The sequence below is a fragment of the Rhinatrema bivittatum genome, chromosome 10 (assembly GCF_901001135.1).
Source record: "Rhinatrema bivittatum chromosome 10, aRhiBiv1.1, whole genome shotgun sequence".
Taxonomy (NCBI): Eukaryota; Metazoa; Chordata; class Amphibia; order Gymnophiona; family Rhinatrematidae; genus Rhinatrema; species Rhinatrema bivittatum.
This window is the reverse complement of record NC_042624.1, coordinates 73,184,932-73,199,943: the sequence shown is the minus strand read 5'-3', so window position 1 is coordinate 73,199,943 and position 15,012 is coordinate 73,184,932. Positions and strand designations below refer to the sequence as shown.

The following is a 15,012-nucleotide window of genomic DNA, read 5'->3' as shown; positions in this document are numbered from 1 at the left end:
ACAGAGGCATTATAACATCTTCCGTTTTATTCACCATTCCCTTCCTAATAATTGTGCATAGATCAAGTTACAGGCACAACCAAGTTTTTACCTCTCTCCAGGCAAAGTAATTTGTATCTGCCACCCTTCCAAGCTGCATACTATATATTTTGACAGCTAAATGAATGGTGTCCATGAGTCCTGTCTAAAAAGCAGAAGATACTTCTCCTCTGCCCTCACCCCACACTATTGTTGATATCCTCTCTCCCAACTCAGCCCAGCGTGAGCACTAAGTCTGATTAGATATCACTGAGTAGTGGCTGAAACTTCCATCCCAGCTAGCGTGAAGATCATGTGGAGAAGCTGGGCTGGGTAATCAAATCCAGGACTCCTGCATGGCAGTGCACAACACAAATAGTGATCTCAAAAAAGAGGAAACCCCAGAACAACCAACAATTTAACTTATTCGACTTGTATTTACTTTAATGCACCAGAGCAAGCCTGACAGCATGCCCTCTTATTCAACGGGCTGCCCGGACAGCTCCATCATTTGCGATAAACTATTTGTTTTACTTATGATGCAATAACATTTTTCAAAAATCTTTTTTGTGTTTATGATGCATTAAAGATTCAAATATGACTAATTCATAGTGATCATGGCTCAACAGCAGACATTGTTTCATAGATAGCTTATTCAGGAGCCCAATGATCACTTCAACCTGAGCTTCCAAACTCCACCAGTAATTTGTCTACAGTTATCTATAAATCAAAATAGTCTAATGTCAATATCTAACAAACTTAATTTAATAAAATACTTATCTTTATGCAGACTCGATACCCTTAATGCAGGACTTCATTCGTCTCATAGATCTTCCAAAAGGGGAAGTTAAACATCAGAGGTCCAACAGATAAGTATGGATATCAAGATCAATTTAATTATATTTAGATGACATTGCAACTATGTAAGATTAAGACTACAGTGGTCATCATAGGCGTTTTGAGAAGGATACATGTGGATTTGAAAACTGGATGTGTTCCAAGTTTGCACAGTACTCTGGTGGATGATAGCATTTGAAATGATGACATAGATTCCCCTTGGGGTATTTTCATTGGTCATGTAAGTTAAGTTCGTCAAGCTCAGCGTCTTGTATAAAGGATTGAGCGAATGGCTCCCTCTGTTTCCCTCATTGGAAGATCTATGAGACGAATGAAGTCCTGCATTAAGGGTATAGAGTCTGCATAAAGATAAGTATTTTATTAAATTAAGTTTGTTAGATTTTGACAGACTATTTTGATTTATAGATAACTGTAGACAAATTACTGGTGGAGTTTGGAAGATCAGGTTGAAGTGATCATTGGGCTCCTGAAGCAGCTATCTACGAAACAATGGCTGCTGCATGATCACTATGAATTAGTCACATTTGACTCTTTAATGCATCATAAACACAAAAAAGATTTTTGAAAAATGTTGTTGCATCATAAGAAAACAAATAGTTTATCGCAAATGATGGAGCTGTCCGGGCGGCCCGTTGAATAAGAGGGCATGCTGTCAGGCTTGCTCTGGTGCATTAAAGTAAATGCAATATGAATAAGTTAAATTGTTGATTGTTGGGGTTTTCTCTTTTTTGAGATCACTATCTGTGTTGGTGGAGATTCCCAGCTCTTTTTTCTATTGGTGCACAACATTTGCCATCCCAGGTTCTCCTTTTTAATTCTCTTCTATGGGAGGCAAACTGCAGCAACAAAACTGCTTCTCCTAAGATCAAATCTTGGGGTTTTTTTCTTAAAGGCATAGGTGGTTGAAGGCATGCCAGTGTGCTCCAAAATTAGTTAGTTTATTACTTAATTTATATTGTAGTAAGAATTTGAGGCACATGTTGAATATGATTTTTTTTTTCCTTTCTTTCAAGTTCTTGTTTGGCTATAATAGGATTGCAAGGTTAAAAACATAAAAAGGGCTTGAATTAGCAGAACTCATTTTAGGGTCTTACCATATGTCCAATATATACATACATATCGTTCAAGTATCTCTACGGGGAATTCACACAAACTGTCCAATGCAATATAGGCAGCTAAAGTATAACTTCTTTTAAAAGTGATCCTCCAGGGGAAGATCATGTGACCAGATGAGCGGGTAGGACGTAGTGTGGGCTTGCTCCAGGTGGCCCCCCACATATGAGCCGCAAAACCGGTAGAATCTTGATTTACCATGGTGGATTTTATAAAACAAAAAAAGCTGCTGTACTGGTTTATAAAAAATCTTGAGATCTGGTGGAACGATGCAATGTCTGCAAAGCCACAGAGAAAGGAGAAGGTCCTGGGTAAAGCAGGCAGAAACAAAGATGACCAACAGTCCTCCGAGCCCGCACTCAATTTCGTCCAACGATGCGCTGGTAGAGGAAGTTTTATAAATGCAGTAGTGGAGGCCTTGGATATGAAGTTTGTGGTACTGTCTCAACAGGTAGTAACAGGCAATGAAATCGTACATGAAATAAAAATGCAAGTGGAGAGTAGCAGAGGTAGAATCTGATACACATCGCTGTTGCAGACACAAGGCACTCAAAAAGCAAGTAGTGCTGCTGGAATCTAAAGTTGACTATCTGAAAACAAGTCCAGGAGAAACAATTAAAGATTTGTGGGCTTCCCTGAATCCCTATCAAATCACAAAAAGGCCTATACAGTACAGTGCACTCCGGAGCGCACTGTTTACCTGCCATTGGACGTGCGTTTTCCCTTACCCCTTATTCAGTAAGGGGAGGAAAACATGCATCCAACCCGCGGCACCTAATAGCGCCCTCAACATGCAAATGCATGTTGACGGCCCTATTAGGTATGCGTGCGGAATACAGAAAGTAAAATGTGCAGCCAAGCCGCACATTTTACTTTCAGAAATTAGCGCCGACCCAAAGGTAGGCACTAATTTCTTCTGGCACCGGGAAAGTGCACAGAAAAGCAGTAAAAACTGCTTTTCTGTGCACCCTCCGACTTAATATCATGGCGATATTAAGTCGGAGGTCCCAAAGAGTAAAAAAAAAGTTAAAAAAAAAAAAAATTCGGCCCGCAGCTGTCGGGCCGAAAACCAAACGCTCAATTTTGCCGGCGTCCGGTTTCCAGGCCCGTGGCTGTCAGCGGGCTCGAGAACCGACGCCAGCAAAATTGACCGTCTGCTGTCAAACCCGCTGACAGCCACCACTCCTGTCAAAAAGGAGGCGCTAGGGACGCGCTAGTGTCCCTAGAGCCTCCTTTTGCCCGTTTTTACCGCCGGGCCTAATTTAAATACTGAATCGTGCGCACCGGCAAGTGGGTGTTCACCCGCTCTCCTGCGGACTTTACTGTATCGGCCTGAAAGTCTGTGCATTATTGGAGGGCTGGCTCATTAGATCTGCTACTGCAGAATATGGAAGGCAAATGCCAAGTGGAGAGAACACACAGACTGGGGCCTAGATCAGCAGGCTCTGCTAGACTGGTTATTGTGCGACTGTTGAATTTTGTGAACAAGTGGGAAATGTTACAAGCCTATTGAAAAAAAGAGCTTCAACCTATGAGGGACACGATTCCCATTTTCCAAGATTATTTCAATGCGGTATCGCAGAAGAGGAAAGCTTTTTTTTTCCAATTTGCGCAGAGCTCTACAAGCAACAAAAGGTTTTCCTTACAATACCCCACGAGGTTCCAAGTAGCAGTAGATGGTATACAAAAATCTATAAATAAATAAATGGCAATTTGGGTGTTGGACACAGTAATGAAAGCAAAAAAAAAATGTTTGGATAATCTGGTGAAGGGGAGCTTAAGAGACAGGGGAATAATGCTTTTTCCATTTAATTAAGCCCACCTGGGAGAACTTATGATCACAACATAATGTGGGCTGATATCACTATTTCAAATGTCTTTTTTCTGTGAATTGTTCAGGTACAATGGGCCAAAAGTCGCAATGAATATTGGAGCATTTAGTTGGCTGGGGGGGGGGGGGTATATTACCTGAAATCACATCTAGTGAGTTCAGGGAGGGGAGGAGGGACACCTGTATGGATTCTCGAGTGCCCCTTTGTGGGATATGTGTGACGGATTAAAATTAAAGGTGGATGGGGGGGGGGAGGGGGGAATGGAGTCTCTGGTGCGTATAGGGTTGCAAACAACCCTTATGGCAGCAGTCATCAACAATTAGAGTTTATAGACTGAAGTTGTGTGCTGGTACTCTAGGCTGGGGAAGAACCAGTGTAGCAGACTGAGGCATATTGTACGTAGTGGTATTTTTGTTTTGGATTAAATATTGGTTAGAGTGAGAGCATGAGTTCTATTGTGGAATATTGCTGGATTAGAATCTCTAGTAAAAAGGGCAAAACTGCTCCAATCGATGCATAAGACAAATTGTATGCTCACAAGAAACCCATTTAGATGCAAAAGAAAGTGAAAAACTGGCTCGTGACTAGGTGAGACGTTTACTATACCCCTGCTAGATATAGAAAAGGAGGGGTGGCAATATCCGTTGCAAAGCAAGTAGTATTTGAATACATCCTCACGCACAAAGACACCAGGGGAGGTATGTTTTGGTGGGTGGGGAAACTACTAGGATGGAGACTACCATTTGTAGTGTGTATGCACCCAACACCTATTCATGCATCAGGTTTTTTTTTTTTTTGGGTCTGGTCGTGGCCTTTAACGTGTGGAGGGGGCCTAACTGTGTATGTGACCCATCTTTTGATAGATCCACATCTTCAGTATCTAGATTGGGGGGAAAATAAGGGCATTTCCTATGTATGCAATATGCTGCAGCTTTTAGATCCATGGAGAATGCTACACCCTGAAGAAAGAGATTACATGCATGTCTCTAGTGCGCACGTGACCATGTCCCGTATCGATTATATTTTCGTCTCCAGTGACTGCTTTGTGCAGGTGGCAAGAGTGGAAATACGGCCCATGGAATTTTCCGGCCATGCCATGGTTTGGTTAGAAATGTTTCCTTGGGGACAGCAAGAGAGTTTGAAGAGATGGTGTTTCCCCACTCATTTTGCAGAAGATAGGGAATTTAAAGAATATTTACGGAATAAATGGCTTGAGTTCAAAGGCCACAGTCAACATACGGGAAACCCAATGTTATATTGGGAAACGAATAAAGCAGTGCTGAGGGGCGAGATAATGGCATAATTAATCATGAAATTCAAGCTTCTAAATAGACAAATTCTGGATTTAGAGGTAAAGTTTAAAAAAGCTAAAGCTAATGTTGTTTTTCACCCAACCATTGCAAATAGAGGTATAGAAAAATTCTCTGTTCTCTAAATTGCTATATTCATCAAAGAACGCAAAAATGATTATTGCATGCTTCTCACAAACTATTTAAATTTGGGACTAGAGTGGGGAAAATTCTGGCAAATATGGTTTAAATATATAGTCAAGGGAAAATTGACATTGAAGCACTTAGGCATGGAGTTAGAATGGCGACTTCAGGGATCTGCCAAATTTTTCAGGAATTTTGAGACTTTGTATAAGAATGATACAGTAGACGAAGAGGAGTGTAAACTTTTTGGAGGATTGGAACTACCAAGGTTAACTGAGGAACAATTAACATTTTTAAATAGCCCACTTCAGCTTCAAGAAATTGTGGTGTGTATTAAATCCAGCCACTTACATAAAGCACCGGGTCCTGATGGCCTAAATGCTGATTATTACAAAATATTATCTTCTGTAGGTATAATGCTGAAGGACTATTATGAAACTGTGGTGAAGTGGCAATTTCTCTGGGGAGCGACTAGAGTCTGATACGGTCCTCCTAAAAGGCGGAAAAGACCTTACAAAATCCAGCTTAGTATAGGCCCATATTTTTACTGAATTTTGACCGGAAATTGTTTGCTAAGGTTATAGCTAGTAGGCTGAATCTTATCCTGCCAACTTTAATTACTCCTAATCAGGTAGGATTTGTTAAGGGGTGGGCAGCTACCAGGCATATTATGCATTTAGTAACAGCATTGATGCACTGCAAACAATGGAGTATATCGGCTTTAGTGGTGGGGCTCGATGCCAAAAAGGCTTTTGACCGAGAGGCGTGGTCTTATCTTTTTTCGGTGTTACCTCATTATGGTTTTGTAGGAAATATACAGTACATTTCGGTACTTTATCAAAATCCCAGTTCCATCATCTTGGCCAATGGTTTTAGGTCACAGGAATTCAGTCTACAACTTGGCACAAGGCAAGGGTGCTTGCTTTCGCCCCTGTTATATATCCTAACAGTGGACCCTTTATTAGGAAAAATTGATCAAAATACAGAGAGAGGATTCATTGTGGGAAAGGAATGTTTTAAAATAGTTGCCTTTGACAACGTTTTGGTCTTTCTAACAGACCTGGTGCACTAATTGCAAAAAGTAATGGCATTGCAGAAGCACTTTGGCAGGTTTTCTGTCTTAAAAATAAAATTGGACAAGTCAGAGGCCTTGGATATTCTGGGATCTTTGAAGCACAGTTGGCTGAAGCTGTTCCCCCCCCCCCCCCTTAAATGGGTGGAATCTGAGCTGATGTATCTTAGTTAAGATTCCAGTGGATTTTCAGAACATGTACACAAGTAATGTCACGTCTTTATTGGCTAAGATGAAATGAAATAAACTAGCAGACTGGCGAACACTACCAATATCATTGAATGGCAAAATACAGCTATTCAGATGATGGAATTGCCAAAATGATTATATTTGTTACAAATGTTACCAGTATGGATACTAACGACCAAATTGAGATACAGCGAGCCTTAAGACAATTTTTCTGGAGAAAATGAAGGGCATGATTGGCCCTATGGATGATGATGATTCCCCTTCCAGAGGTGGGTATAGGATGCCCTAATATGCAAAATTATAATTTTGGTTTTCTTACTAAGACATGTTAAGGATTGGCTGTATGATACAGGTGTATGTGTGCATATTGAATTCTTGCTGGCCTGGTGTCGACCTTTTCATCTAGGCCAGGGCTTCCCAAACCTGTCTTGAGGACCCCCACAACCTGTCGGGTTTTCTAGATATCCTCAATGAATTTGTATGTACTGAGTCTCCATGGTATGTACACATTCATTGCGGATATCCTGAAAACCTGACTGGCTGTGGTGTCCCCAGGACAGGTTTGGGAAGCCCTGGTCTAGGTAATCTATTACTTGTACAGAACCATAACTTACCTGATCACATAAAGTGGAATATGGTTGTTCAAGCATGTAGACGGGCATGAAAAGTACCATGTGATAAGATCAAGGTGAGCAGAGAGGTATCTCGACTGCTTTTGATTTCTGGACATCTTCACTTCACGCCAGGACTGGGAGATCCAGTATTCAAACGATGAGAGGACAAAGGTTTATACAGACTGTACCACTTCTATCAAACTGCCAATAGTACTTTTCTGATCATTTGAAGAGTTGCCGTCCAAGTTTGATTTAACAAACAAGGACTTCTATGCCTACTTGCAAACCAGGCACTTTGTGGAGATGGGCTTAGCATCTAAACTTGGCACTATGGATCTGGAGCCTTAAGATAAAATTTTCTTGAGGAAATTTCGGGGGGAAAAACCTCATGTCCCTCATTGGTAATAGCCATAACTTCATTCAAAACTCCAGGATCTCTACTGGATGTAGTTATAAAATGGAATCAAGAACGAGATATACATATATCTCTACAGGACATAGAGATGCTTTGACAATCTGACTGCAGACAATATTCTGCTAAGAGAAATGCAATTCAGGTTCCTATGTCATATGTATGTTGCCCAGTATTGGTCATTCAAAGCTAAAATGTGCTCCTCTGACTTATGCTTGAAATGTGAATGGATGAGAGGATCCTTATTTCTTTGTTTCTGGGAGTGCTGTCATATCCAATTGTTTTGGAAAGAGGGTCTGAATTACCTTGGGAAACTTTCATTTTACACTACCTTTATCTTCGAAGATGTGACTTTCTGGTTTCAAAGAGCCAAAAAAGGCAATATTGGAGAAGTGGATAACATCAGATTGACCAACACTAATAATTTGGAAGCTTCAGATGCATAAATTGATGGTCATCGAATACCTCTTGGCTAGGAATTCTACATCAAAGAAGCATGACATGTTCATGAATATATGGCAGGACCTCATTCAGTCTTTACATGTTAGAGCTTTGGATTGGAGTAAGGAAAAACGGTCCTCATGTACATAAATTTATCTATGTATATTCTAGTGAAGTCTGATACATTTATATGTGGAATGAGTTATTTCAGCCTAAACTGTCACATGCTGGGGGGGTGGAATTGAGACCTCAGAGAGAGGGAATGGGGATAAAGGGAATATGTTAACTGGTGTGCAAAAGTCATGTTTTATTGTTGAATGTTGGGGAAAACTTTAAAAATGAAAAAAAAAAAAATGATTCTCAATAGTTCTGCACAGTGGGGAGAGGGGGAGTCGTAGACTGATGCCTGGAATGATGAAGACCACAGGCAAAACAAGCCATCACAGTGAGCACACAACCCCTGTTTTGCCACAAAGTAAACTTAAGAAAAGGGCTACCAACACAGTCACCCTTAGTCTCCTTTTAAGACATTTTCTCCTCTTGTGTGGCCCTAGTGTCCATAATTTCTGGACTCGGGGCCAGGGCAACAAGAACACTCAGACTCAGTACAATGGTACAAAGTAAAATTTATTTGGCTTTACAAAGTGTTCCTGGGAGATGCAGTATGCTAAATGCCCTCTATCTTTTCAAAATAACTAGCATCTCTCCGAATACAAGACCTGCCCCCACCTTTATAGTCAAACATACAGCACCGCCGAAGTTTCTAGAATCACGTGACTGCCCCAAGACTCATCTACAGAGACATATCATGCTGTAGTCATGACAACCTATCATGTATAGGAAATGCTTGTGAGGACATCCTTCATTCATTTGTAAAAATCATACTCTTTACTTGTCTTCCCTGACACACCCTCCCACCATAAAAAGTTCCTTTATCAACATGGCTTTGCTGCACTTTGTTCCTTCTGATATCCTGTTGATCTTCTTTGTTGTGTAAACAGATAGCAAGTCTGTGTCCTATATAGGAGATAGGCCTGGATTCCGTTTGCTGGCGCCAGGACTTAATTAAAGCTGTAACCTCAGGGGATTTTTCATTCACCTGGCTCCTGTCCGTTGAGATATGCATTTGTAAGACAAAAGCTTACATCTGGGCTTCCTGCAAACCAAGCTTCCCTGTATTGTGGTGCAAATATTGTCATTGATGCCTTCCTGGCCTTTAATTATAGGCTTTGCAGAGCCTGCCAGTTTCCAGATCTTTCACATTCTTTGAGTCTTAAGATGGTCAGAAATTCACTATAGTTCACAGCCCTCTGAGGATTCTGGAAATGGCTGAATGAGCCACAGTTCTGAACCAGAATTATGAATTATATCACTAGCCACATCCAGAAATATACGTGCACACAGATTGATAAACAAAGCATTTGCGTAATAGAAAACCAGTCTTGGGGCTCAGTTCCTTCCCTGCTGTAGGATGAAATTCAGGGTGAAGCAGGCAGTCACATTCTCCCCAGGATAGCTGGAATGTCCAAACCGTCAAAGGATAGCTGAGCATCATGTACTTTTCCATCTTCTCCAGCCTTCCTGTTTTAGGGAAGTGAGATACATCTTTGTAGTTACCAGCATCACCTCTGGTATCTTCAAGATTTCAGTTAAATGCCTTAGAAAAGTAGAAAATGATAGAAAAAGACCATAAAATCTAGCTAGACTGCTCATCCACACCAGCTGCTCAGCTCTACAGTTCCTACCACTCCACCTTTTTAAACACATTTCCGGTAGACACAGATGGAAAGTCAACAAAATGTAAATTGTTTTCCTCACTTTATCATTTCAATTTTAGAATGTGAGAACACATTATCTTTAACCAGGGATAAGTAGTCATGTTAGAATTATGTTCAACTGAATAATTAACTGTTCTTTTTAATTCTTGTTTTGGAGTTGACAGTTTTTGAGTGCTTGAGCTGCAGAGAAAAGTAATATTCCATAGAGGGTTGATTTTTATTTCTTCTAGATTAATAGCAATAGGATTAATGAGAGGGAACCTGAAGGGCTCTTTTTGGTGGCAGTTCTTCTAAAGAAAAGTCTATAGTGACTGCTGTCGATTTTCAAAAAGTGCAGCAGGTTGGGCTTCCCCCATACAGATGTACTCTCTCAGCTTGGCTTAACAGGTTAACTTGACCTCTGTCAGGTTTGCAGATTTTATGCCATCTCCATTCAACCCGTACCCAGATCAGCCTAGAACCAGCAGCAGCACTGGCCCCATTCGGACCAGTAAGGATAACTGAAGAAAATCTAGCTATTTCCTAGCGTGTAGCAGATGGTCTCAGGACCAATGGGTATAGTGTGCCCCTAATAGCAGTTGGAGACTGATCAGATTTCAATCCGAAGTCAGCCCTAGTACATATACCCCTGCAGGACACCATGCTCTTCAGTATTTTCCGTCTCCATAGCAGTTCGGGACTCTATACACGCTTGCTCAGCGTTAGAGTATTCTAACCAAAGAAATCCAAAACGAAGAGAAAACTTAACTCTACAGTTGAGCCCCGCTCTCCTGCGGTGATACCTATGAGTCCCTCCCCCAGTCGAGATTCCTGAGGTGATTTCCACGATCCCTCAGAGATGGGCCTCGGTCCGGCAGCTGGTTCCCGGCGTGGACTTAGGCCCCGGCATCGGGTGCGGTTAAAGGCAGCGGGTGCAAATTTGAGTGTGGCGGTGAAGGTATTTTTCCCTCTCCCCCTGTAGCCGGAGACCGCCCGGAAAGAGACCGGGAAGCGCTGAGACAAGTTAAGGCAGAAAACTTCTTAAGTCTCCGGTCTCCGAGGCTCGAATAGCCGCACAGATCGCCAGCCGGCGTCAATGCTGCCAGGTTGATCAGCCCTATTAGGACTAGACACTGGTTCGATACGAGGGCCCTCCCACGTGGAGACCCTCCAAGATGGTAGCCATATTGCCCACGTGGTCGCAGTCACCATTTACATTGGATCACCACCCTGTCCGCCGATTCGTTCTGTGCGCACAGAGGCGGGCCGTGCACACAAAATCACTTGTGCACACACCGGCACCGGGAGCCCAGCCATGCGCTCAACTGGGCCAGGCGCGTAAGTAAGCCTTGTGCGCACAGCGGCGCGTGCATCTTTTGCGCGCGCCTCCGACCTACACGCACAACTTCGACGCACCCGGAGCGCATATCTCAGCCTCCCGGTGAACGTTTGAACGCACAAACAGGAGTTTCTTGTGGCGCACACAAACCATGGCACCATCGGACAAGAAGCTTAGGCCCAGGGCCTCTGCCCAGCAAGAAGAGGTCACGGCCTTGGTTATACAGTGTGAAGAGGCCCTGGGTGGTCCAGCCCAAGGTCCTCCCCAGCAGGTACTGGGATCTGGATCCACAGACAGTACACCGGACCTCGCTAGCCCCAGTGGGATCCTCCTTCAGACGGGCCTCCCTGGGGATGCAGCACCTCTCAATTTAGACCCAGCATCTTTCTCCTGGGTAGAATTCTTCAAAGGCCTACATACCTTCGTCCACATGGCGCCTCTGATGCCACAGCCTCCCCCAGAGGACCCTAACATCCTGGGACCCTCTAAACCCAGAGAAGTGCCTCACCCACCCAAAAGCCCCAGCATTGGGGACACTGACACCTCGGACGAGGATCAAGTCTCCCTGGAGGAAGGAGAAATCCCTCCAGGAATGGAACCCTACCGAACCATGAGGTGGTTCTTCGCCAAAGATGAGCTTTCAGACCTCGTGGCAGACGGCTTGAAAGAGTTCGCTATACCAGGCACAAGTGTTGCAGGGGAACCGAAGACTAACCCCCTTCTCAAAGGACTCCGTCATGCCTCCTGCCATTTTCCCTTTGCTGCAAGCTGTCCAACAGCTGATTGACCTGGAATGGGACTCTCCAGAGGCCACGTTCAAAGGGGGGGCGGACCCTGGCAGCCATGTACCCCCTGGATCCCGCGGCCAAAGATCTCCTGGCATTCCCAAAGTGGATGCCATGGTCTGCGCGGTCACTAAGCACACTACCATCCCAGTAGAGGGAGGAGCAGCACTCAAGGATGCCCAGAACTGATGTCTGGAATCCATCCTCAGTCATTCGACATTTCAGCTATATCACTACAGATCTCTGCCTCTGACCTACACGTGGTGACACGCGCCTGCTTATCTAAGACCAGGAACGCCACCACGACCGTCGAAGCACTAGAAGCAGCAGTATCATTCCTCACGGATGCGACCTCCAACCTAGTACGCACCACAGCCAGAGGCGTTTCGTCCGTCGTGGCAGTCAGAAGACAACGCTGGCTCTGAAGATGGTCGGCCGACGTGACGTCCAAGACGAGACTCATGAGAATGCCTTTTAAGGGAACTCTCCTGTTCTGAAGCGTCTAGAGAAGTTAGCCGACAAATGGGGCAAATCCCCACTACTGCAGCTACCGGAGGACAAGAACAAGAGAAGCCATGCCCTTCGCTCTGAACATCTAAGGGCAGGGGATCACAGCGTTTCAAACTGTACAAAAGTACATATCAAACATCTTGCCCCGCAGGCAGGGGCCAGTCCTTTCGGAACAAGCACAACAAAAGTGGAGTGGGCTCTGGCCCAGGCCCCAGCTGCACCCCACAATGAAAATCAGCTGGCCCATCCACAGGAAGAAGCCATAGGGGGCAGGCTTGCCCTATTCTACCAAAGATGGGTTGAGATAACTTTGGACAAGTGGGTCCTAACCATCATTCAAGAGGGATATTATCTGGATTTCCACAACATTCCTCTGGACAAATTTGTGAAATCTCCCTGTCACGACCTCTCCAAGAGGATGGCAATGGAAACCACGCTGACCAAATTGCTCGCCTTAAAGGCCATAACGCCGGTACCCCCGCAACAACAAAATACTGGGCACTATTCCATGTATTTTATTGTTCCTAAGAAAGGGGGTACGTTCCGACCCATTCTGGACCTCATGTCCGTCACAGTCACCTGAAGGTCCCTCGCTTCCACATGGAAACCCTATGCTCGGTCATAAGAGCGATACAGCCGGGAGAATTCCTCACATCCCTGGATCTGTCAGAAGTCTACTTGCACATCCCGGTCCACCACGAGCATCAACGTTTTCTATGATTCGCGATCCTGGACCACCACTACCAGTTCCGGGCACTACCCTTCGGGCTAGCCACAGCACCCCGAATATTCACCAAAATCATGGTTGTATTGGCGGTGACACTGAGGAAAGAAGGAATCCTCGTACACCCATATATGGATGATTGGCTGATCAGGGCAAAATCCTCAGAGGAAAGTCATCAGGCGACCACCAGAGTCAAAACTCTACTGGAGAACCTCAGGTGGGTGGTCAACACGAACAAGAGCTGTCTGCAGCCCTCCCAATCTCTAGAATATCTGGGAGTCTAGTTCGACACCAGACAAGACAAGGTGACCCTGACTTCCACAAGGAGAACAAAGATGATGAACCAATTGCGAAACCTGTTAATCCGTCTTCGCCCCAAGGTGTGGGACTACCTCCAAGTCCTCTGTCTCATGTCATCCACACTGGAAGGTGGTCCCATGGGCAAGAGCTCACATGCGACCCCTGCGGCGTTCCCTACTGTCACTCTGGGGCGAATCGGTCAGTCATATCAGAAAACGCAACAACAGTTGCCTACATCAACCACCAGGGAGGAACCAGAAGCCAACAGGTGTCCCTGGAAATAGATCCCCTAATGGCGTGGGTAGAAGCAAACCTACAAGGGATCTCAGCCGCCCACATCGCGGGAAAAGACATCACTGCGGATTACCCCAGCAGAGAAAGTTTAGACCCAGAAGAATGGAGGCTGTCGAACACAGCCTTCCAGTTGATAGTAAACTGCTGGGAAACACCAGCCATGGACCTCCTGGCAATCTGGTCAAACGCCCAAGTTCCCAACTTACTCAGTCGCAGACAGGAACCACAATCCCAAACGGGCCACGCTCAAAGACTTCACTCTTAAGACAGTTTTCCTAGTGAAGTCTTTGAGCGTGGCCCGTTTGAGGGGTTCGAAAGGCACCTCGCAGAGGACCCGAAGCACCAGATTGAGACTCCATGACTGACATGTATCCCGGACAGGCGGGTTCAAATGCTTTGCCAAAATACTTGCTTGATCCTGAAGAAATGTAGAAAGAGGAAAGGAAGAACTTCCTTAAAGAATGAAATTAGCTAAAAAAAACAAACAAACAGGGAACCGCAGGTTCTGCCACCTTCATCTGCTGGAGACAGAGAAATACTGAAGGGACACAGGGGGAGCACTGTCCTGATACAGGATACCCTTCAAGTTTTTCTCTATCTCCATCTGTTGGAAAGGAGGCTCAACCCAGTGTCTGGACTGATCCGGGCCCGTACAGGGAACTGCATTATAATGTAGTACTGTCCAAGGCAAAGTTGAACATTGTGTAGCACTATAATGATAGAATTTGCTCTGAGTACATGCAATCACTTTGGGGGTGTGAAGCACACAGTTGCATAATGGAACATTACCAAATCCTGATCCAGGACAAAAATAGCTAAGTAAATTCCACATAGACTTGACAATCTTTGAATCATTATAAATCATCTTTTATGAATTTGGATGTACCATGCATCAATCCTGCACCAGAAAGCAGCTTTTTTTTTTTTTTTGCACACAAATATTTGTTGTCAATATTGTGTTTAAATTAGCTAGAGCTTTTGGAGCGGAAAACAGCCAGCCAGCAAGAACAATATTGACTGAACAGCTAACACAGCCTTATATTTATTGCCACTTGGAACATGAACGTTGTCATAGTGTCAGCATCTGACTAGGCTCATCCTTATTTTCCTCTTTACATATTAGGAGTAAGACTGTGCGTACTGTACTGTAATGCTCTTCTGCTTTTGTGCAACAGGTTGGCCTTGCAGTGGTGAATGGACAGCTTATGGCAGTAGGAGGTTTTGATGGAACAACATACTTGAAGACAATTGAAGTGTTTGATCCGGATGCCAACACTTGGAGGTAACCTTTAACTTTATCCATTCAAATTTCAAGCATGTT

General features: G+C 44.2%; 1 protein-coding gene across 8 annotated transcripts in view; it reads left to right on the top strand.

The window, feature by feature from the left end:
* The window catches only part of KLHL20 (kelch like family member 20), a 139,721-nt gene that overhangs the window by 109,102 nt on the left and 15,607 nt on the right, over positions 1-15,012 (top strand). For all 8 annotated transcript variants that reach the window (XR_003859083.1, XR_003859082.1, XM_029618963.1 and 5 more), the window contains one exon: positions 14,867-14,973. Coding sequence is in view for 6 of the 8 variants with exons in the window: in XM_029618963.1 (XP_029474823.1) it covers positions 14,867-14,973 (107 nt within the window). In the remaining 2 variants the exon portion in view is untranslated. The remainder of the gene's footprint in view (positions 1-14,866; positions 14,974-15,012) is intronic.